General features: G+C 45.3%; 2 protein-coding genes across 4 annotated transcripts in view; one reads left to right on the top strand and one right to left on the bottom strand.

Moving 5' to 3' along the window:
• Positions 1–3607, top strand: part of MYO1B (myosin IB) — a 93057-nt gene extending 89450 nt beyond the window's left edge. For all 3 annotated transcript variants that reach the window (XM_031055966.1, XM_031055974.1, XM_005415968.2), the window contains one exon: positions 847–3607. In XM_031055966.1, the coding sequence (XP_030911826.1) occupies positions 847–970 (124 nt within the window). In that variant the 3' untranslated portion in view covers positions 971–3607. The remainder of the gene's footprint in view (positions 1–846) is intronic.
• A 14823-nt stretch (positions 3608–18430) lies between these two features.
• TSSK6 (testis specific serine kinase 6) lies at positions 18431–19351 on the bottom strand. Its single transcript, XM_005415967.1, has one exon. It carries the CDS (start codon positions 19349–19351, stop codon positions 18431–18433), a length of 921 nt encoding a protein of 306 aa, XP_005416024.1.
• Positions 19352–23066: the final 3715 nt, after the last annotated feature.

Below are 23066 nucleotides of genomic sequence, written 5' to 3'. Positions count from 1 at the left end.
GCAAATTCTTTGAAGTTTTTGGCTTCTGCTGGAGGACTTTTTAAGGATGCTAAAAGGCTGTATTACAAAGGACTTTTTAGGTCAGCAAGCACTGCATGTGAGCCAAGAGGCAGCACTGCCTTGCTTACTGCTTTTAATCTCACTATCCAGATCCATGAGAGGTTTGAGGCTCCACAGGAACATGTTGGGTTTTTGTGGTGGTGGGTTTTTTTTAAAGCAATTCTCCATATTCAGTGAAATTTCCCTTCCAGTAAAAAGTGAAGAGTCAAATCCAGATTAATTTACCCTGAACTGTAGAAAATGTCTAAATTTGGAGATTGCTGGGCAGGAAGTGAATTTTCCAGTTGCCGAGCAGGGGGCTATAAAGGCTGACTAAGGATTAGACATATGAGAGCTGCTGAAATACCAGATGTAATAAATTAAGCATAAATCAAGAAGAAGAGAACTCCCAATGTTGCTGCAGAAGTGTTGAGCTTCCATGAAAACAGAGAAGTCCCTTTGGCCAACAGTGAAGTAGCTGGAAGTTGTCTTTGCTGCATTTCTGGTACATGAGAAATTCTGTTTCAAACTGCTTTTTTTTCTAAAGGAATAGAGAACTAACTTGTAAAATGTCCACAGTTATAGGCAAATAGCAATCATTAAGAGATACAACCTGAAGGAGATTCTAGCCATACCATAACCTACGGCTTTTTTATTTATTCCCCAAGTCTTTATTATTAATACAGAACTGAAAATGACATCTTTTGGAGTGATGCTTAGAACCAGCAGGAAAAGGCTTCTGCTCCTCATGTGTCTTTTTTTTTCCTCTCCACACTTAACTGAAGTTTTTACCATTCCCTCTCTTAGGTTCCTGGTCCAGTTCAAACAAGACAAAGTGTGTGTGAAGTTCATACAAGGCAGCCAGAAAAATGGCAACATCCCAACTTGCAAGCGAAAAAACAATCGGCTTCTTGAAGTGGCTGTCCCTTAACTGCAGCTGGTGACTCTCCTTTTCATGGACTTGTTTCTTTGTAATAGTGCAATTTTAGTGGTTTGGTTTTGCTATTTTTATCCTTTTCTGGAGCTGTTGATGGCTAATAGCTTTAGAAACCCTTGGCAAAACATTTGATCGATCGACTTTGAAATCTTTTTGTTCATGCCAGAGTTTTAACCCTCAAAATGCAGATTTTTATCCAGTGAGGCATTTTTACCAGCTGGCACATATCTGTCATACAACCAATCATTCTCTTTGTTTAGCAGCCATATTTTAGTGCAGCATATCATAAACCCACATATTAATGGTAACTTACTCGTATTCCTTAGTCTAGAGATGTGCTTAACAGGAATTATACATGGCCTGATGCTGGGTGGCCATTTGAGCCCGGTGTCCTTTTATCCCAAGCTGTCCAGGAGTCTGTCAGGCTCCTCATGTCCTGCCCCTGTGCAGACCAGCAGAGCAGAGGCTGATAAAGCAACTCCTGTAGCTCACACCAGGACCTGTGTAACTCAACCTTCCGGTCAGTGCAGCACAGAGACATCTAATTCTGCAAAATAGAAGGAATAGATGATTGCACAAGCAGCTACATGCATAATTTTATAGTAAAACATGCAGAAATTTCAAAACAGCATTTTTAATTAGGTCAGATGTTTTTAATGACTTTATAAAGTAGAGATCAGCAGAATTAAAGAAGCTTTTTTTCTTTGTTTCACAAAAGCTATAAAGTTCAAGGCATATTTTCTGTTCTGCTATTCTTCTTTTAAATTATGAGTTAAGATTAGAGCCTGAAAAATGCAATAGTATTCATAACACAAGTAACTGCTAGTTATTTAAACAGTTAGTTATCAAGTGAAAGGTTTGAGCCTTTCTTTTAAATATTGGCATGTACAATGTGCAATAAAACATACGTGACATTTTGTGAGATTATTTATAATACGCTTTTGTGTGGAAGAGAGCGGATTGGTGCAGACTGCATAGACAATGTAGGGGTTAAAATAGATCTGTGTTGTTAATTTGCAGTTTATAGAGTGTACACTACAGCTGTCAATTTGGGACGGATACTTAGAATTAAAAAAAGAAAAAAAATCTTTAATTTGGGGGTCTGTATATAAATTGGTATTATGGTAATAAAACTGTTCTAATTCTGTGCTGTTTGGTACTCCTATGTTATAACCATATTTTTGTACTCCAAACTATTTTATATAACTCGTGTGCCTGATGTAAATGCGTGCACAGAAAATACAATCAAGGGCCGCATTATAAACCTTCAGTGTAACTGATTGCACTTAATCTTTTATAAGCCAGAAGCATTAGCTGAAATCCTTGGGAGGAGAGATGCTTTTCCAGAGGGAAGGAACTGCTCACGTGAAGGGTTTGTGGGATGTGACTCTGTGATTTGTGGAGAAAGCGCCTTGTATTTTTGCAGTCTGATATAGGACAGATTAAGACCCTGGCTATCTGATGTGCAGTGCTGGAAGTCCAAGCATAAATAAAAGAAAGAGAAAGAAAAGTTCAGAGTCTCCTTCCTCTCCCGGTGGGGATGTGATGTAGCACTCACGGTGGTGATGTGATAAAGGCTCCTCTGGGTAGTTCAAGGTTAAAACAGTGTTTACTGCAATAGGTGTTCAGGTGCTAATGGTTATTAGTTTGAAAAATACAACTGGTTTGGGTCACACCACCCTCTGCTTTGGGATTAAATGGTTTTCCTATGATTTGGATACAAAGCAGTTGTTTTAACAGGATGCTTCAATGTTGCTGTTAAAAGTCCATACGTGTGACCTTGAAAGGTGGGAGTAATCAAAAGATGTATTTCCCAAACTGACAAAAAGCTGCCTCTTCCTCATAGTTGTAGTTCAAGCCTTCCTTCTAGTAAATGAGTCAGGTTAATAGTTTAATAAAATTTAAATAATTTTACATGTATTGCAATTACAGATGCTTACAAAGGAGATTCTAGAATTGATTTGTGATGCAAAATTATGGTACTTGAAAGGAATTATTCCATTGCCTTAAGAAGACAGCACATAATGATGACAACATGGCATTTAAAACTCCTAAATCCTGTATCAGAATTTCTGCTTGGGGAAGATTGGAGATTTGGTAAAACTATTCACTCTCTTGGAAACCTTACAGTAAGAACTGCATGAAGAAAGTTATAAAAATTAATAAAAAAATAAGGAAAACAAACATTTGAAATCTGATGTAATTCTGTAGTTGCTTGCAGGTAAGAAATGGGAGAGTGTGGATTAAGAACATCTGGATATTTGGCCCATGAAACTAGGGTATTACAGGATGGTATTAGGATATTTGTCCCATCCCAGCCAGCTCCAGTACACATCCCTTCTATTTTATTGACCTTTGCAGCAAGTCATAATAGCCATACCTGCAAAAGACTGGAAGAGGGACAAACTCCTCACCTTGGTTTCTCTTGTTTCCTTTCTTTTTCTGGACTCCAACAATTTCTGCCTTGCACATTAGCTGGTAATTTGTGACAATTATCTTTTGACTCTTGAATACTTCTCAATGTACAGAGCAGGTTTTGCTGAACATGAATTATTAGCTATTGCTCAGAGAGCCATGGTATCTTGATGTTTAGATGTAAGTATCTTGGATGTTGAAAATAAAAATGCAAGGGTCCCTAACTAACTAGCTTTTTTTTTTTTTGGTCCCTTTCTTCTGTTTTCTTTTATCACTGTCTGTCAAATGGAGTTGTAAAGAGAAGAGTATTCCTCCTATGGTGCTAACCTTACTTTTGCATCCTTTTACTTTGTAAATGCTATTCTTTCATCTCAAAGCTGGGCAAGGATCATTAAGAAAAAAAATTGATGCATGATGCTTTCTAGAATCAAATAAAATTCTGTTCTTAGACCTATATTTTCTCTATATCTGTATCTTTCTTACTGCAAAAAGAGCAGGTGACTGGGTTTTAGATTAATTGTACACAACACTGGTGTGTGACTTGAAGAAAGAAGAAATTTTTATTTTATATGTGATTCCTTAAGATCCAGCCTCAGTGATTCACAGTAACATTTTCAGTCCTTTGCTTATCATAATTTTTGCTGAAAATTCTACAAACTCAACTTTTCTAACATTAGACCAATTGCCTGAGAACAATACTATAGCCAGTTAAACTTGATTTTTAAAAATGGCTTTGTGCCCCAAACCTGTCATATTCCATGTGTTATGTCTTGTGATCTGTTTCCTCTCCTTTTGTGCTTAATAAGTCTATCCTGATTTTTTAATATTTTTGTTCACCAGACAAATTACAGAAGAAAAGGAACTAAAATGTAAAATCAGTTTTAATTTGTTTCTTTTTTTTTGCCAAAAGGAAAGCCTTTTCCTATACATTTCTGGGTGGAAAAATGAAGACTGAATTCAAAATTTTTATGTGAAATGAGAAAATTTTCCCCCAGTCTGTGAAAATATCACTGTTAATTCTTAAGCTTTTATATCCTTAATCTTGAAGAACACAGCATATTTTCCATATTCTGTAGGAAATGATGATGGTTATTTTTAAAGAATTGCTCTGCAGTGTGATGGTGATGGGAGATGCACGCATCTGTGCTGCTTTGGGCATTAGAACTTTCCAACAAATGTTTCAAAGACAGAACTGGACAGGAGTCTGGGGATGCACAGAACTTACACCAAAGTGGAGCAGTGTGAATTTGAGGGAATCTCTATTATGACCAACAAATGAGTTCTGACTCTCCTCCTGTCTAACTTCCCTCCTTACTGTAGTGTTTTTTAGCTTACACAAACATATGACTGTAAGTGGGAGGGAAAATTGTTTGCCAATTTTTGTAAAACCCCTCAAAGTAATCAAAATTTTCTGGATACTGCTTTGGTATGCCACTGTCCCATGACCTTCCAGATGAAATGCAGCTAAAGGTTGGTGTCATGTAGTGTGATCTTGCAGCCATTCCAGCCCAGGATTTGGGGGTTTGCACTGCAGACCTGTCTGTCTGCAGCTGTGTGATCTGCTCAGGAGTTTCAGGCAGTGGCATCCTCCACAAGGACAACACCATTCATGTGTCAGTCCACTTACGGTGACACTTTACTCGCTGGAGTGTTTCCTCCTGGACTTGAAGGTAAAGGGAGGTTTAGTGCATGGAAAAAAAAAAAAAAAGTTAATTGGCAGAGCAGAACTTGCTTCTGCTGAAATATTGAGCAGTAGGTGTGAGCAGTGGCTGCTTTAAGCACAGACTGTTCAGACATGGCCAGAACTGCCACGTTCTGTCCTACAGGGTGACTCTGCCCACAGCACTCCCTCAGCAGCACCAGATCTCTCCCTTTCCCTGGGCTTCTGAAGCAGAGTGGAGAGAGGATGGTGGAGAATTTACAGTTGCTGTCAGTAATTGTTGTGGAAATGTGTTTTCATGTAGGTTGGGGCAGATTTGCTCTGGGCAGTCTTGAAAAATTAGCTGGAATGCAAAGAGGAAAAAGTACTCCTATGAATTTGTTGGTTTTAAGTAAATGCATTGCTATTTTATGTTTGGCTGTGTTTGTCTGCAGTAAACTAGTGCTACTTAAAGAATTGAGATTCTGATATCAACTTAATCTCGTTATCAGCTAGAACCAGTTCTGCTCCTTTTCCCTTCCACCCATGGATGGATTGAATACTCAGACTTAAACTCAACATGAGAATGAGGACAGTCTGAGACCATGGAGTTAACTTTGCTTATAAGCAATTGATGAAACTGAGTCCTAAAACTGTTAAGAAACAGATTGGCTCTCTCCTTCATTCTAAGCCTTTAAACCATTGACATCTGGCTGTGGAGTGATTAAGCAAAATGATGAAGTATGAGGCACAAAAGGCTTTATATGTGAATGAAAGGAAACCTGAAAGAATCTGGATCTTGTTTCTTAATAATTCAGCTGGTTTCCAAGGCTGCTCCCTGCACTCAGCCCTAGGTAATGATATCTTTGCTGTGTCACGTTTTACTGTTTATAGTATCCAATTATTAAAAAACAAAAACAAAACTTTAAAAAACTCAAAAAGAAAGAGAACACCCAAACAACTAAATATTCTTGTGGCCAGGGAATCTTTTTCTCTGGAAACATAGCAAAGTGCTGGGGATCTGCAGGGAATCCTGGAGGAGCCTGGGACTTCACTGCCCACTTTCACCTTTACCCTCTGAAACATCGAATGCCTTTAAGCTCTTCTCTGAAATTGGGACATGGTGGGTTTTGCCACAATGAATGTGGATTTTTACTGACCTGGCAATGTCCCTTCTGCACATTATGGATTCTTTCCCCACCAGTATCTTGATACTGGGTGGTCTTTGAGATGCTGGATGATGTTTCCTGCTCTGGCTCACAGCACGTTCTGATTTCCTCCCACCCTGTTCTCTCCTGCCTTTGACGTTCCCTGCAGTGATAAAGGCAGGCAAATATCTCCAGGATACAGCAACAATGTATTCTTTTAGGTTATACCATTATCTACCACTGCATCTTGGCACCTTGGTTGCAGCTGAACATACAGGAAATGTTTTATTTCCCTTCCAAGAGCTGTTTTTAATGAGAGATGCTTTGTTCCCTCTCAAGTTACCTTGTTAGCTGTATGGTATCACCAGTACTTCCCAAAACTCTGACAAAAAGCAAACCTGAAGCCTGAAACATGAAAAGCTGCTGTTGCTATGTGCTCTTTCTCTTCCTGTTAGAGGAGAGATCTCCTCCAAGTGATGCTGTGACGAGTCTCTGCTGGTTTAATTCACTGCACGAAGCCTTCAAGGTTGCTGTGTGTGCTTCTCCTAGCTGGAAAAAATGAATCCATCAGAATATTAAACAGGCAGTTTCAAACTGTGATGCCAAAAGCAGGGAACTCATTTTTAACTGATGCAAAGGAGCGTTAAATAGCTGTGAATACACTCGGGTATCTCTTTACTCGCTAGTATGCTGTATAGCTATGGGAAGGGATCTTGGCATAAGTTTAAACGTGGAGACTCAAATTGGAGGTGTTCAAAGCAATTCTGTCTGATTAATTTCCCCATAAGCTATTGATTGTTATTAAAAATTAAAAATAAAGTCCAAAAGTTGTGGCTGAGCTTGCAGTGGAAGATCCTAAATTTTCATTACATAAAAAACTCCTTAATATCATATGGAGATTGTGGCCTTGTATGGCAGGTTCCTGAGTTTCATGAACTGCTCTGGGGATGATTAAAAAAAAAATCAGCTATTTCTGATAAAGAAAAAGGGCATTTGTTCTAAACATTTGTGGCACTCAGTGCCATGGTTTAATTGAGGTGTCAGGGAACGGGTTGGACTTGATGATCTCTTCCAACCATGTGATTCTATAAACAAAAAGAAAACCTACAGCAACATAATTGTAGGAATGTTTCCAGCTCATAGTCAGCCTATTACTGGCACAGCGATGTTCTCCTTGACCCATCATTTGAACACTGTTTAGAAATGTTGTGTTGATATGACCTGCTGTCCAGCAAGTGATTGGCTCCAGGGATGTGGGGTTTGGTCCTAACTGTGTGGTTTTCTTCTGCTGGTGAGGAGGCAGGATTTCTCAGGGTAAAACAACCAAAACAACAAGAAAACAAACTGGAAAAGGAAAATGGGGACGGTGAGCCATTCCATGCTTCAAGTTTCAGTCCTGCAGAATCATGGAACAGTCTGAGTTTGAAGGACCATTAAAGGTCTCTAGTCCAATCCCTGCTTTGATGAGCAGGACTTGAACAACATGAGATTGCTCAGAGCCCTGTCCAATGGGATCATCTTCAGGTTTTTCTGTACAAAGAGGGTGAGGAAAACCTTTCCAAAGAGAGGAGAGCATCTTTTCCAGCTGTCAGACCCTGGGGTGCTACATCCAGCCAGGGTGGAACAAAACTAGATTTGATCTATTTTTTGTTACTGTGCTAGTCCTGATCCATGGTGTTATTTGGAGGCTTTCCCTGTCCTTGTGGCTTTCTCCTCATGTTTTGCACTCCCAGATATTCCCTTCCCTCACATTGCTCCAGTCTGCCCTGCTCAAGAGGTCTGCCTGTTTCTCCAGGGTCTTGGTTGTACTTGCACAGAATTTTCTAGAATCTGATGTATGGAGGGGCATGAAGTTCTCTCAGAAAGAAAAACAAATCCAAAGCAGGGTATGGGTAAGAGACACTTGGAAAGGTACAAGGACTGCCAGGCATCAGGGCTTTCAGTGACTGCTGAACTGCAGCCACCAGGGTTTAGCTGCTTTGGCTCCTCAGTCTTGAGGACCTGGACTCCAAAACCCACATATCAGGACTGGTACCTCATAGGGAGCTTGTGAGGTCTGGCAGGATCTTTTGGAGTGTGTCACTGCTCAGTTCAATGCCAACAGCAACCTGAATCAGTGGGAAATGTTTGGTGGCAGCACAGCGCTGAGGAAATGCTGTCCCTGCAGTTCCCGGGCAGCTGCTTTTGGTGTCCTCAGCTGGAGTGTGTGAACATACATGCTTCAAAGAAATGAAAATGGGCAGGGAATGTGGACATCTTCCACCTGGCACATCCACTGGATACCACTTCTCACCATTTAGGGATGTTGTCATGTTGTTCCTTGAGGATTGTGCTCTTGTGGAAACCATAGTTCAAGTCAAGTTTCTTTGTTCTTCATTTCTTGGATTGTTGTGTTTGCGATATGGCATAAAGGTCACTGTGGCTTTAAGGATGCATCTTTTTTCTTGTGAAGAAAAGGTAAGTTTACACATTTTTGGGGTTTTTTTGCGTGAACTGGCTACTAATGGAGTTGAAAACCATTCTAAGTCTTGGGGAAAAAATGAAAAAAAAATGAATCCTAGCAACTAGAACTAAGACTTGCATTTCTTGCCTAGAAATGGCTGGAAAAGCAAGACTGAGGCTGCGGTTTCACATTTCAGCATGAGCTGAACCACCACATTCCCTGCCACTGCTGCACCACGGTTTGGCCCTTCCTGGACCCTTCAGTGAGCCAGGACTGTGGGCTGCAAGGGCTGAGAAGTGACCCTGTGACAGGAGCTCCCTGGGATCCCTGTGCAGGTTCCTGTGCAGCCCCATAGGGTGGGACAGGGGAGAGGACATGGGATCTGTGACTCTGGCTGGGCGTGATGCACAGCCATGCACTGGGATAGCAGTTGTGCTTTCTGCAGCCATGGCAGGTGTCAGGGACTTCATAAGCTCTCTTAGAAGATACTGTGTGTGTCAAAATCCCAGATTTTCTGACGTAAGATAGGCACACATCCCCGAATTCTTCCAGCCATTTTTTGAAAACATAGAAAGGAAAGGAAGCAGTGGATACAGATCCTGCTGCAATGTCACCATCTCAAAGCATGGTTCAAAGTCTCTCTGTGCCCTGGTGCTGACTTTGTTACAAACCAGTCCTGGGTTTGCACAGCACTGGCTGGGCAGTGCTGGGAGCAGCAGGACACATGTGCTAATGAGCCCAGCACTTGGCAGCCACGCAGGGAGGCCAGACGTGCGAGGCAGCAGGCAGTGTGAGTGCAGCCCACTGTGCCATTGCACCACATCCGCCTGGGTCACTCAGGGAAATTAGGGATGAACACAGAATTAATGGCTGTATGAAACCTTCCCCCTCCCAGATGATGACAAAATTCTCATCGGGTTTGCAGGGGCCAGAACCTCTCCTCGTTCTCATGTCGGTTTGCTGTGTGGACACCGAGCAGCTCATTGCAGAGCTTCCAGCTGGGATCATAATGTCATTTCCTCTGCTATTTCCCTGGATTCCTTTTTCATATGTTCCCATTCCCTCCTCAGGCTTGCTGAAGGACTGCTTTGCTAATTTACAATTTACCTGCCAGACAGCTCTGGTGGAAAGGTTGCTCTGGGTTTCCGAGGAAATCACTGTGCTAATCAGAGAGCTGGCATGTCCGGCTGGCATGGAGCAAAGCACGTGCCTCCTTTTCGGCTCTGTGCATGCAATATCCAGAGTGCAAGCTTTGGCACGAGCCCTCAGGCTGGCCAGCCTCCAGGCCAAGAATCACATCTCCTGTCCCTAGGGAATGTAAAGTTTAAATCAAGCAGCTCAGCGATGCGGGGAATGTGCCACCAGCAGTCCCTGACTGTGCCCTTCTTCAAAGCAGCCGTGCCCGCTCTCCCCATGTGCTCGTGGCAAACACAGGCAATGCTGCACTGTCAGGCTTCTCCAGCCAGCTTTCTATGCACAGTCTGACAATGGTGTGAAGATGGAAGGAAGGAGAAGAAATGTGGAGAGGCAGCGCAGCGCTGGCACGCTTTGAAAGCTGTCTCCTTCGTTCCAGATGTTCTAAATCACATGTGGAGAAGTGTTTGTGGTCAGATGCTGCTTGAAACTGATTGTTGATAGTCTCCTGAGACAGCCTGTGACAAATTGAATAATAAAAATGCTGAAAATAGCATAGTTATTCCCTGGAAAAGCAAAGTTCCCACAATCCAATAAGCTGGGAAAGTTGTTGAACTTTCTTTGGACACAATGTGCTCTTTTTCTGCGTGTGTATGTTCTTCAGCTTTCCATGGGTCTTTGGGCTTTTTCCTTATGACCCTTCCTCTTCTTTTGAGCTCCAGGCAGCCACGCCTCCAACCTCCTCAGCAGCAGCTGAACAGATCACCAGCCTCCACCCTGAAGAGCAGCCTCCTGCACTCCATGAACCTCATCGTTTGCTCCCTGGTGTCGTGGGTTGTGGCAGGTTTGTCTTTGTAGGGCATTTTTATTAAACTGCTGGGAAAGCTGGCTCACAGGACACCTATTGCTGAAATCCTCACCACAAAAGCCCATCCTGGCCAGCAGCAGTCCTCTCCTGGCCTATGCCATTGTTGGTTCCTTTCCCATTAGTCCACTTGTGGCACCGCAAGGCGCAATCCTGACCTTCCATCCTCAGTGCATGGGCAACCAGGGACAGCCACCATGCCAGGGTTTGGTGCCCTGTGTATTCTCCCTGAAGCGGGAGGCTTGAGGCCAGTGAGTGCCCCAGGAGTGCTTGGTGAGGGCAGGTCCCTCTTGAGAACCTTGTAGTTTAATTAGTGGAAGTGGGGTTTTTGGTGGTGAGAGGAGATTTGCTACAGGCTGCTTATGCTGCAGTAGTGAATTCCATTTCTGGTGGCAGAGGTGACAAAAGCCATGGGTAGTGACAAGATGTGGAAATGTTTGCAGTGCCCAGAATGAGACTGTATGTGCTTTGCTAGCCAACAACTGTCCTTATCATTTGATGGATGCTAAATGCATACGAGTGACTTGAGTCTGTCTACTACTGGAAAAATGTTACCAAAACTACCCCTCTGTGTGCTGATTTATCTAGTTCTCTGATACTGGAATTAGCTATAGATCCTGTCCTGTTCTGGCATGAATTGCAGATCTGCAGGGACATATAGTTAAAATTTTCATGCCAATAGATTTAGGGGAAGGTCTTGCAAATATGGGCTCACCTAAGTGATGCATTGTGATGATCTTTTTGTGGGTGATGATTTTGACCATAGCTCAACATAGTAATTTGTTTTATCTGACCATTCATTCTGGAGACTGGCAATGTTTGGACTTCCAGCAGAGCTCATAACTGAGGTCATCAGCATTTTAACATGTGCTCGGTAAAGTCCTGACCCTACGTGCCAAAGTCTTCTCTGATGCTTTTTGTTTAATGGAATATTCCACTCGCCCACCAACCTGCTCACCCAAACCTCTGCTGCTCCCCTGCTGTCAGGCAGGTCACCAGCTGATGCCCATTTTTGTGTCCTCCCTGACTGCTGTGGAGCTTTGTAAGTGAAGCATCTGCAATGCATTCCTCCCCCACATAAAAATCTGAGGCGTGCAGAAAATTCAGGGGTAGAGTAAAACCAAAGAAATGGAGCAGGGTGCAATGAAAAACACAAATGTTTTAGGAGTGTTATAGCCAAAATATGAGAGGCTCCAGTTTCGCAATGAAATTAAGTTTGTGCTGAGTTGTTGGTCTGAAGTTTAGATCCTGCATGATGTGTTGAGAATAGCATTTGCAAAAGATTTAATCTGCTGACAGACTGGTGCTCTGTCCCAAAACCACCAGCACAGTTCTCTCCATGACTCTCTCCTACCAGGCACTGCCTGAAATAGTCTAACAAAAGACAGACAACTGGCTGTGCTTTTTCTGCCACGAAGATGAAATGCAGATGATGATAGCTACAGCCTCCACTGTAGTTTTCTCCTGGATAATTACCTGCCCTGAGTAATGTCTTGCACTCACATCTTCATAGTTAACCATGCTGCTGAGTCAGAAATTATTGTGTGATCAGCTCAAGAAGTACCTAAGTGACTGTGCTGCTCACCCAGGCTGGCTGAGCCCTGGGCCACCACTGCTGTCCCACAGGCTGCCCATCACTCCCCATTCTCCATTCTTGGGCTTAGGAGCTCTGTCCCTGCCTGCCTCTGGGCCACCCTGGATGCCTCCTTCACCAGCAGTAGTTTTCTTCCACAGGGAATAGTGATTTGTGGATCTGTTGTTTGTTGGGGATTCACTTTCAACATTTCTCCCCCTATTTATCTGAACTTGTGTGTTTATTTGAAGACTGGTGTGTTTTCATGTGAAGCTTGCGAGTAGGTGCAAGCCTCCCGTGGGTCCTTCTTCCAGCAATTCCCTGGCTCCATCAACAGTAAGTAAATAGAGCTCTTGATATTGGCTGTGTAATGCATAGAAAGCAAAATTGCTTTCCTCAAGATGTATTCATCAATTACAGCTTGCCCCAGATGGTGCAGCTTGAACCATTTTCTGGACAGGGAGAAATATGTCGAATAGAAGGGAAGCTGTTTTTGCAATAAATGACTGGGTGCATATGTGCATGACTGCATGGTTTAGCTCTTCCATAATAGGTATCCTATTAACATGCTAATGAACATGCAAACAAGAAGCCAAGGATTATCATTATTTTTGAGACAATAATGTGTATTTGGGGTTTTTTTTTTTGCTTGTAATTAATGAGAATGTTGTCTGGTCTGCTGGTGTCCCCTGGGCTGGTTGTTGCTCAGCCAGGAGGAGGTAGCAGCCCATGTGCTGCACAGATCCTGCCTCTCCTCTTGGCAAACTCCAGTTTGCCTCCACCCACAAAATCCTGCCATGTACTTGTGCAGGAGCTCCAACATCTTACCAGCCTTCAGGCTGGCATGCCGAGGTCTGAGGTGGCACCAAAGCCAAGCCAGCTGCAGTGAAGGCTCCATATGTATTTTTAATGAAGTTTTTAATGGAAATGCCATGTTCCTCCAGAGAGTGTAATGACAGGACAGTGCTGTGCACAGTATTTTGACAAAATGATGCTGCCAGTTGCAATTCCAGTGGGTTGCTGCAGTTCATGAACAATAAGCAAAGTGACCACATGGAGGAGGAATGGTCAGGGATTTCTAAAGGGCTTGCCAGGAGGGGCTCAGTTCCTTCAGCTTCTACTTACTTTAAAATAGTTTAGTGGGACTTGAGAGCTCTCAGCATTTGGTGAGATCCAGCTTCTCTGTAAATATATTCCTGTGAGGGTACAAGGTGTTCTGTGACCCAGTTGCTGGCCAGGTGACTCTGCTGACACTGTGGCCATTGACCCTGTCATATTGTTGGTGTTAAATGGGTCTGCTAAGAGGCATTTAATTAGCTTCCTTTTATTTTTTTTTCTGTTTCCCCCTCAAGAATCACTTGTATTGTAAAGCACACTGAGCTGTGATGCTCAGAAATGCTTCTGTGATTCTCAGTACCGCATGAGGCAAACATTCCTGTGGTGTCTCACTCTCTGCTCCTTGAGAGGACACCTACAGATTGCACAGACCAAGAGAAGGTTCTCTCCTGTGACCAAGGTGCCTCTCATTTGTGAAGTGAGACCTTCTGAGGAAGACACGATCCATAAAAATATGACAACTGTACGCAGGATCTGTCCCAATAGGGCTCCTGTGACATTTATAATATAATGAACATCTGCCAACTGAGAGGAAGAAATAACACCACAAATGTCTTTCAGTGAATCTGCTGGTTGCTGCTGTGGCTGATAATAATGTGAGAAGGAATGAAGGAGCACAGACACCCCGCCCACCTTTGTGTGGCTCTTTAACTTCACAGAGAACCACCTAACGGCCACGCTCAGGTCCCTGTGTCATGTTGCCTCCTGTAAGAGCAGTAATATCCAAAATGCAATGAGCAGATGGAGGCACTGGTTGCTCTCCCACTTTTTAATGGGCCTAGAAAATACAGTTATTTATCACCCTTGCAGTCAAACTCATGGAGAGGTCTGTGTCTCTCTGAAACAAAATATAGTTGTCACCTTGTATCACAAAAAATTGTGTGGTTGTGGGATCACAGAGTAATTCCTGCAGGAGGGCAGGCTGGAGGTCTCCAGCCCAACCTGCTGCTCAAGGCAGGGCCAACTCTGAGACCAGACCAGGGATTTTGCCCCATTCCAGGCCCTTGGAAACCTCCAAGGACTGAGATGCCCCAGCTGAAGGCCACCTGTGCCTGTGTTACATCCTGCAAGTGTCTCCCTGGCTCTTCAAAAGGGCTGTTAAATGCAGTTAGGAAATTTGGATCCCTTATTCAGAACATGAGAAAGAAACTCCACCCATCTGTGTTTGTAGTCTATTTCCTTTCATTCATTTACAATATAAAATGAAGTTGATCTGGAAGCAGTTTTGGAGAGGAAAATCATATGTCTTTTCAGACCATCAAGTATTGTTGAATTTATCATTGCTTGAAGACAGAGTCATGATCTGGCCAGAGGGAAGTTTTGAAGCGTAATGTCCCTTTGGCCTGTGCACTGTAACACAGGGAGAATAATATTTACCGCTTGGTGCAAGAGCAAGGATTAATGTGTGCTAGGTGCTGTGAAAATGAAATTATTATTAATAGAAAGTTTCTTGTTTGCAAGGAAAGTTATGTGTGCAGAGACACCCTGGATCCTGTTTTTGGTGAGAACCTCTTGTTAGCTTTTTTAAATTATACTTGATATAACCAAAAGGCTAAGACAGGAAATTCTCCCTCCATATCTCTTCTGGCAGACAACTAAGTGTAGAGACCTGCAGAGACAATGGAAAGAGAGGATGAGGAGATGTTCAGCTGAAGAAGGGTTGACACAAAGTCATGGAGACCCATAACTTGGTGCAGCGGGGTCTAGAACAGAGCCAGGAGGATTCTAGGTCACTGGAGAAAAGGCTGCTGGCACTGAAGGCTGCAATTCTGGAAAGGTTAATGTATTCAAGCAGGGCTGAGCTGGCTCAGTTGCCTGTTGGAAGCTTTGCCTCTGCAGGGAGGCTGGGTCGTGCAGGTACAGCTCCTGCCTGGCCTGCCACTGCTGCCTGGGCTGGGGTAATTGGAGCAGGTCACTGGGAGCCTGGCTTGGCTGCAGGCACACATGGAGAGCCCTGGGAGAGCCAGCCCTGAGCTGGGGCAGGAGTACGGGAGGTGTTCGATTACCCGGCAGTGTTTTCCCACAATTCATGAACGTACTTATCTCCAGAGCTGGGTAATGTGTAGACTTTCAAGTAGCTGAGTCCTGAAGCTTATCAGACATATCAGCCATGGCCTAAAATCTTGAAAGCAAATTTTGCTTAGCTGAAAAGGGAGCTTTAATGTCAGTGTGCAGGGAATTACCTCCCTTCCTTTCATTTGCCTGAAATAAAGGCTGTATTTCAGGCAAAGTGATGCAGAATATGGACAAAAGAGCAGTGGGAGGAGAGTTATACTGAAGGTCTGGAACATGTCTTTGAAATTTATAATGCTCCTTTAAGATTAAATGGGTTAAAATTGCTTCAAGATGATCTCAAGAAAACACTAAACACTCTGTTCTGCTGAATGTCCTTTTAAGAGTCCCTCTAATTGATTTCAAGACACATGTCTAAAAATCTGAAAGATCTTCCAGTGAGCCTGTCAGTGGCACAGGGCACCATGGCAGCCAGCAGGAGGGCTGTGGATGGGGTAGTGCTCACACCACACAAGGAGCCAAGTGCTGGCACAGCACAGACCTGCCTCATATAGGCCCTGAACATTTCCCTCCTTAACCTTGGAGAAGCATTAAATAGCTCATAGTTACTTGTGTGGATTGCTTGGTGGTCAGGTTCCCCATGGAAAGTTATTTATTTGGTGCTGGTATGACACAGGACCTTTCATTTCCAGGTTGCACTGCACCAGTACATTCCACACAGCCTGGGCAGGACAGAGTCACACTGCAGGAGGAGTCTGGTGGGGCTGATCAGGACATTGGTAAGCCAGGATGCTTAGAACATGCTTGTTCTGACTCCAAGGGCTGTCCCATAAATGCAGGGCTCTGCGCTTTGTGGCCAGCACAGTGGGGCTCAGCTGCCAGCAGTCAGGGAAGGGGCACTTCCATCAACTGTGCACCTCCCAGGAAGGTTAAAAAAGTTAAAGGTTAAAAATTTTTACCCTCCTGAGGAGGAAATAAGCTTAGGGAAGCATCAGGCTGAGCACATGCAGAGGCCTCTGGAGGGGAGGGGTGCTGGCAGAGCCATGAGCCTCTGCCTCATCCAGCTCAAAGGCTCTGCTCCTGCCCTCCTTCAAAACTGATATCCCACTGACGCATATTAGGTAAGAATTGGCTCAGGGTCTTTAATTGTGATTTTTATTTTTAATTTGCATAATTAGACATGTAATGGACTATTTCTGCAGCCTGGGGACTGCTCTGAGGTCGTTAGTGCTGGCCCTGGGAGATCACCATCTGTCTGCAGAGGGCGAGGGCTGCGGGCAGCCCGGAGCCTCCTGTGGCTCCTTCAAACCTCTCCCCACTTGAACCCCAGCTGCTTTCCCAAGCCACCCAAGGGGGTGCAGCCTCACAAAACATTAGTCATCTGTCCCAGCTGGTGTCCTCAACAGATGCAACCATTTAGGAGAATGTGGTGCTGAGGGGAGATTAATAGGGTCTGGATTTTAGAACGACTCCCACTGTGTTCTTTAAGGAAAGAAGATTGAGATCGAGCAAAAGGAGAGGCAGTGCAGCAGTGCCAGGTTTGTGCTTCTCAGATTGTGGAGATGTACCTGCAGGCAAGCAAGGCTGGAGGGAGGCAGAGGATGGAGGTGAACAGGTACTTGGAGGTCCTGGGGCATGGATTGGGATGAGACTGACAGGGTGGCTGGAAGGAGAGTAGAAAAAGAAGAATTGAATCTTGCTGAAAATTTCACTACCCTGAAGTCCACCTCCTTGCTTCCCACGTCCTTTTGACACCTCCCCTTCTTTTCTATCCCCTTCCTGATCCTTCCCAAGCCTGGATGGCCACAAGATACCCTTTGTATGCCATTACTCTGTCTACTTTAGACTTGGCTGCTGCAAGTTCTATTTTGCAGCTGCAAGAAGAACAAAATAAATCTTCATTCTGGGGGCGGCAAAATTCCCTGTAGCCTGCATGCTGAAAAGCCTTGGGCTGGCTCTGCTGCCACATCTTGTTCTACTTAAACTGCTGCTTTTAATAGACCCAAAATGTTTGCTTTGGGAAAGGTGTTTCTATCTCCTCCAGCAGAGCCACGTGCACTGGTTTGTCCACGTCAGACACGGCCTGGCCCCAGGCTGTGCTGCCAGGCCTGTGCTGGGTCAGCTCATGAGGCACCATCACCATCAAACCACCCAACAGGACATTTCCTCTTAGACTTCAGTCCACTGGAAGCTGGAGATGGTTTTTAGAATGGGTTGAAATATCTCATGAAAGCACATTTCAGCCACCAGCTCCTACCTTTAATTAACCTTTTAAAATGGGACTTGCCCATAAGGATCCATAGAAGATTTTGGGAGTTGCATTAGGAGTAATTGGTAATTTTTTGCATTGAAGTTGGACAGGAGGCGTTTACAAAGTGGTTCTCCTTTATACTTTTATCAGTTTTCCCTTTCAAGTTCTCCATGGCCAGTGGCATTTCTCATCAGGTATCTTTTGGCAGAAATTTCAAATATTGCTAGGATAAATATCTGAAAGAAGTTTCATGTAAGGTGTGGATCTCAAAGCCACACCAAAACTTTTGGCTGGGTAATGCTGTGCAGCTGCCTGCAAAAATCCTAGTATGATTTTGGGCTGTGAGTGTCCCTGTGGGCTTGAAATAGTGGCACACAAAAAATGTGACATTTTCTCTGCAGAAGTGATTTTGTAGGACCACTGATTCTCCCCTCCTACCTGCTCAAATACAGTTTGGTGGTGAACAAGGCTGAGCAGAAGCCAAGACCCCTGTGAGAGCAGCTCTCCTCCCATAGTCCCTGTGCATGCAGCAGCAGAGGATGGGGAGGAGCAGACTGGGATGGCTGTGCCAGAGTTTTGATGCTCTAGGGAGCCTGCACCATGATTGAATATGCTGCAGCACCTCACCTGGCAGCTCTGCCTGGCTGCTGTGTCTCAAAACCCAGCCTGCAGCAGGCTGCCGATGCTGCTTTGGGATCTGACCACCTCCTGAGAGCACAAGGCCTTACTTTTCAGAGTTCCATCAGCTCCTCATACAGGCAGCCCTGGGCTTCAAAACAGTCGACAAACCATAGAAATGCTCTTTCATTTATTGCCCCAAAGTGCTCTTCCAGAATCTTCAGGAAGGGCTGTGTCCTTCAGATGTCCCCGTTGAGCCAGCGGTTCTTGGCTATCTGCCCCGCGCCGGGCCGGGAGGATGGGGTGTACTGCAGCAGCTGGGTGATGAGGGCCTGGCAGGGCTCCGGCAGCGGGGGCAGCCCCTCTGGGTACATCACCCCCTTCTTCTGCAGCTGGGGCATGCTCTGCACGTTGGTATCATCAAAGGGAACGTTGCCCACCACCATCATGTAGAGCATCACCCCCAGGCTCCATATGTCGTATTTCTTGGCGTCATAGGGGATGCCCATGAGCACCTCCGGGGAGGCGAAGGCCGCCGTCCCGCAGAAGGTGGTGCTCAGGTCCGGGTACCCTTTGAGCTCCTTGCTGAAGCCGAAGTCGCTGATCTTGGCGCGGCGGCCGTCGGCAGAGAGCAGCACGTTCTCGCACTTGAGGTCCCGGTGCACCAGGTTGCGGTCGTGCAGGTAGCGCACGGCCCTCACCACCTGCACGAAGATGTCCCGGGCGTTGGGGGCGCAGGGCAGCTTTCCCAGATTCTCCAACATCTGCAGCAGGGTAGTGTCCATGGCCTCCATCACGATGTAGAGCTTCCTGTTACAGACCTCGATGAGCTCGTAGACGCGCACGATGTTGGGGTGCTGGATCCTGCGCACGATAGAGAGCTCCCGGGGCAGGAACTTGAACACGACGGCTCGGGACGCTCGCTGCCGGTCCACCACCTTGACGGCCAGGGGCCCCTTGTGTTTGCTGGAGGTGGCTGCCTTCACCTTGGAGAAGCTGCCCTCCCCTATGGTCTGACCCAGCCTGTAGCCCAGCTCGTTGAGTATCCTCTCACCTCCATCAGACTTTGGCATGGTCTCTGGTGCTGGTGGGCTTTCCTGGGGTTGCTGTTCTTGGGGCTGGGGCTCCCCAGCATTGGGAGGCTGTATTGTCTGCTGCATGGCTGCTGCTCACCTTTGCAACAACGGGTATGGGTATGACAACCCTTGCTTCCACGCCCCACCCAGTATTGTGATGGGTGGAATGTTGTGTGTCACAGGAGCTTTGGGAGGTGATGCGGGCGTCTGGTGGGTCCCCGCTGCTCATGGGTGTCCCTGGCATGCCTGTACAGGGGACACAGGGGACAACTCTGCTGGGGATGGATACCTTAGAGCTTTTACCCTTTCAGCCTCTTCATTTGAGTTCTCAGCATAGGGCTGTGTGGATGGAAGTTCAAATGTCAGCTTTCTGGGGTCAGGGACCCATTTGGGGACCTACACCTGTTTTCTGCAGGGTATTAGTTGCATTAAAATCCAAACTACACAGAGTGGTACAAAAGAGTGACTTCTTCTGGCACTTACTGTGAACCACCTTGGCTGGCTATAAATATTGACTTCTTTGGTGATGGTGCACAGAGCTATTACATTGCTAGGGAGGCTTTCTGACCTTTTGTGGGGTGGACAAGGAACTTTAAATGCATCTTTCAGAAAAAACAGCTTTCCAGTTTCTTGAGCTCGGAATTGCTCTTTATCTGTTTTTATCCAAATGGTATTTTGGAGACTTACAGAGAAGTGAGACCTGAGATCCTTCTCAGACCTTCTGTAACTTGGATTTTAAAAGGTTTTAGTCAGTTTTAGTTGCCATAATGTGGCAGTTAAATTGTGCAGAGGGCAGCTGGGCTGACCAGAACACCCACTCCAGAGCAAGGCATCCCTCCCATCACACTCTGTCTCTCAGGCCAGAGTCAGCTTCTTCTTCCAGGTGCTGCATCCTTGGCTGGTTTTTTTTCTGATTTGTGCAGGGTTTTTAAGCTGCTCAAGTATCCTGTTCTCCCTGTGGAGCCCACATTTCCTTTCCAGCTGTACAAAGAAGCCTAGGACCACAAAACCCCATCTTCCAAAACACCAACCCAAGCACTAATTTTAGTTTTTGAATATATGTTTCATTTTGCTAGTGAGTTATAAAGAGGGATGGTGATCAGCTGAAGATGAAAGTGAGTCCATTTTGCTAGTATTTTGAAGTCACTTTGAGGAAATGAAAATGGGTCAAAGCTGCAAACATGGGTTTGTATGTGCTGCAGGGGAGCTTTACTCTGAACTAAGAGCAAGTAAAGCAGTCACCATGTTAAGTTTTACCTGCTTAGAGGTTGTGGGTCCAAACCAAACCACTTTCCCACTTCAGGTGTTATTCCTACAGGTCAGTTGGAAGCTTGGGAATTCAACATGCCATAGAAATGTGGTTGCCAGGCATGTACTACCAGGAATACCATCAGGATGTACCAGCAGACATGTTTCAGCTTTCAAATAAATGCCCCCAGAGTTGTTATTTCTGACGTGGATCAGCACAAAGCCATTTCCAGAAGTCTCTGTTCAGAAACTGATGTTACTAAATACAAAAAAATCCCACCTAGCAATCAGCAGGCAGATGCAGAAACCCATTTTGCTGGATACACATGATTTCCTGACAAGTTTAGCCCTTGAGTCATAACCACAGTGACTTCAGCAGAGGTCTGAGCTGGACTTTTCAGAGGAGCTGGGAACTTTGAGATGGCTAAACAGAACTGAACCAATGTGGGCATTTTTATGAGGGGCAAGTGCTTAGACCAGGCTTCCCTTCCCCACTTAGTACCAAAGCACCTCTGGAAAACACCACTGCTGCTCCTGGGAATAGAAGGACATGTATAGGGGCCTGGCTGATGCTCAGAATGTATTTTAAAATAGGAATGGGCAGTCACATGACAGGCACGTTCCTAAAACCCACAGGTAAATCCTCACTTATGGGAAGCCCCTTTGAAGCCCCTACAACAGCATAACCAGAAGAGGAAGTGTCCACACTGATATGGAAAAACCAAAGTGGCAGCTACAAATCAGATTGCAATGATAAGGAGCAATGTAGAGGAGTCCTGTGCTGCTGGTAATTCTTCATCTGCTTGAGGGAGCAGGTCACTTTGGGAAAGTTTTCTGCAAACTTGGCTGAAGTGGGCAGTTTCAGTCTCAGTAAGCCCTCCTGGGAGCCCAGAAAAAGCCTTGTGCAGCCAGATGCTGCTGGAGCATCCTGGGGGTGGGAAGGCTTGAAGGAGATAGGGAAGCAAGCCCTGGTTTCCCAGGGAGGAAGCAGCTATCGAAGCAAACACTCCCCCTCCTGTATGCTCCAGGCTGCAGCTCTGTGAGCTGCTGAGGCTGCAGGCATCACTGCTGTGCATCCCTGAGCTCCTGCCCCACGGCCAGCAGCGTGGCTGGCACTGCTGCAAACAGCTCCAAAGGCAGGCAGCAAGAGGCTGGGATGAGAGGGATTGGCTTGGCAGGGCACTGCCAGGCAGAGGAGGAGGAATGACAGCTGAGCTCAGCTTTCTGTGCTGTCCTTAGATCTCAGAGAAACAGATTTTTTGCTTGGTTGGCTGCTGGCTCAACATTTATTGGTGTAAAAATGCACCCAAAAATCTCTTTTGCTTTCAATTCCTACACCTCAAGTACTGCTACCTGTGGTATAAATATTTAGGTCACACCAATATACTTTGGTAGTGTACTCATTACCAGCATATATAAAAAAATGCTGAGCTTCTGTGCTTTCAAGATAATTTTTTGCATCAAAGCTGTGTTTATAGAATTCATTTGTTCCATTGCTCTTGTTAATGAGAGCAATCAGAAATCAGGCAGCAATTACTGTTTTGTTAAGTGTGGCATGTGAGCAGGAGAAGCTGGTTTGTAGAGGTACAAATTATGGAGCTCACTGTCAGGGATTTTGTTATGGGATGGTGGCACCGTTGTGCATCAGCCTGGCATGAAGTTAGTCCCTCTTCCAAAGGGCTCATCAGCTCCTGAAGGACCACCAGGTCCTGGTCCTGCTGGGAAGCTAATGCAGCTGGAGATCTCTGGCCTTACGTGTACAACCACCTTCAATCGACTGGACAAGAACACACAGGCCATGACTTCTAACAGAGGAGGGACTTTTTTCTTTCTGCATCACCCGTAGGTATTTTTTCACTGATAACGTGCCTGTGTGGTGCCTTTTGCGGGGGCTGCTCTCTTGCTGACTGTCATTGAGGGGGCACTGCCTCAGGGCAATCGCTGAGATCCCAGCTGAGATGCATATGGCAAACCAGGCAGGCAAGGAGGGCCATTAGATCGTGCATGCTTTGGGAACTTCCCCCCTCCCTGTGAGCTCATTGCCCCCGAGCCCTGGGGGCAGGCTTGTCAGAGCCTCAGATGCCTGCCATTGATCTGAGGACAGACTGACACCTCCAGGGCAGGGATTTCACTTGAGAAAGGACACTGTTGAGCATAACATGGGTCCTGCTGGCACAAGTGCAGCAAAATAAACTCCTGTGAATGCAGATGTCCAAGAAGCCATGACATACCATATTTTTATACCTTGTGCCATGGGGCTGTAAGTTACAACGTGTAGCATGACCTCTGCACTTGCACAGGGCCCTTGAGATTTCTTTAACTACCTCTATTTCCATACAAGCAGAAATATTTTGCCCAAGGGCTGCAATGTTCAAGACCTGTCAGGGAATTCCTAGGTGTCCAATTTGTGGCAAGTCCCGTAACCAGACATTATTTCTTGGCACTCTGTGAATATGGGAATGGGCAAACTTCTGCACAAGAAGTAAAAACAATGTTAACATTTTTGCTTTACTAAGTCATTATAGATAGCACAAAGGGTAACCACAGCTCT

This window comes from Geospiza fortis, unplaced genomic scaffold (genome assembly GCF_000277835.1).
Source record: "Geospiza fortis unplaced genomic scaffold, GeoFor_1.0 scaffold112, whole genome shotgun sequence".
Taxonomy (NCBI): domain Eukaryota; kingdom Metazoa; phylum Chordata; class Aves; order Passeriformes; family Thraupidae; genus Geospiza; species Geospiza fortis.
Note: the sequence above shows the minus strand (reverse complement) of the source record. Positions and strands in the feature narration are given on the sequence as shown.

Bases quoted from the DNA above. Each gene is read 5' to 3' on its own strand.
- TSSK6 (XM_005415967.1), bottom strand. From the start codon at position 19,351: ATGCAGCAGACAATACAGCCTCCCAATGCTGGGGAGCCCCAGCCCCAA.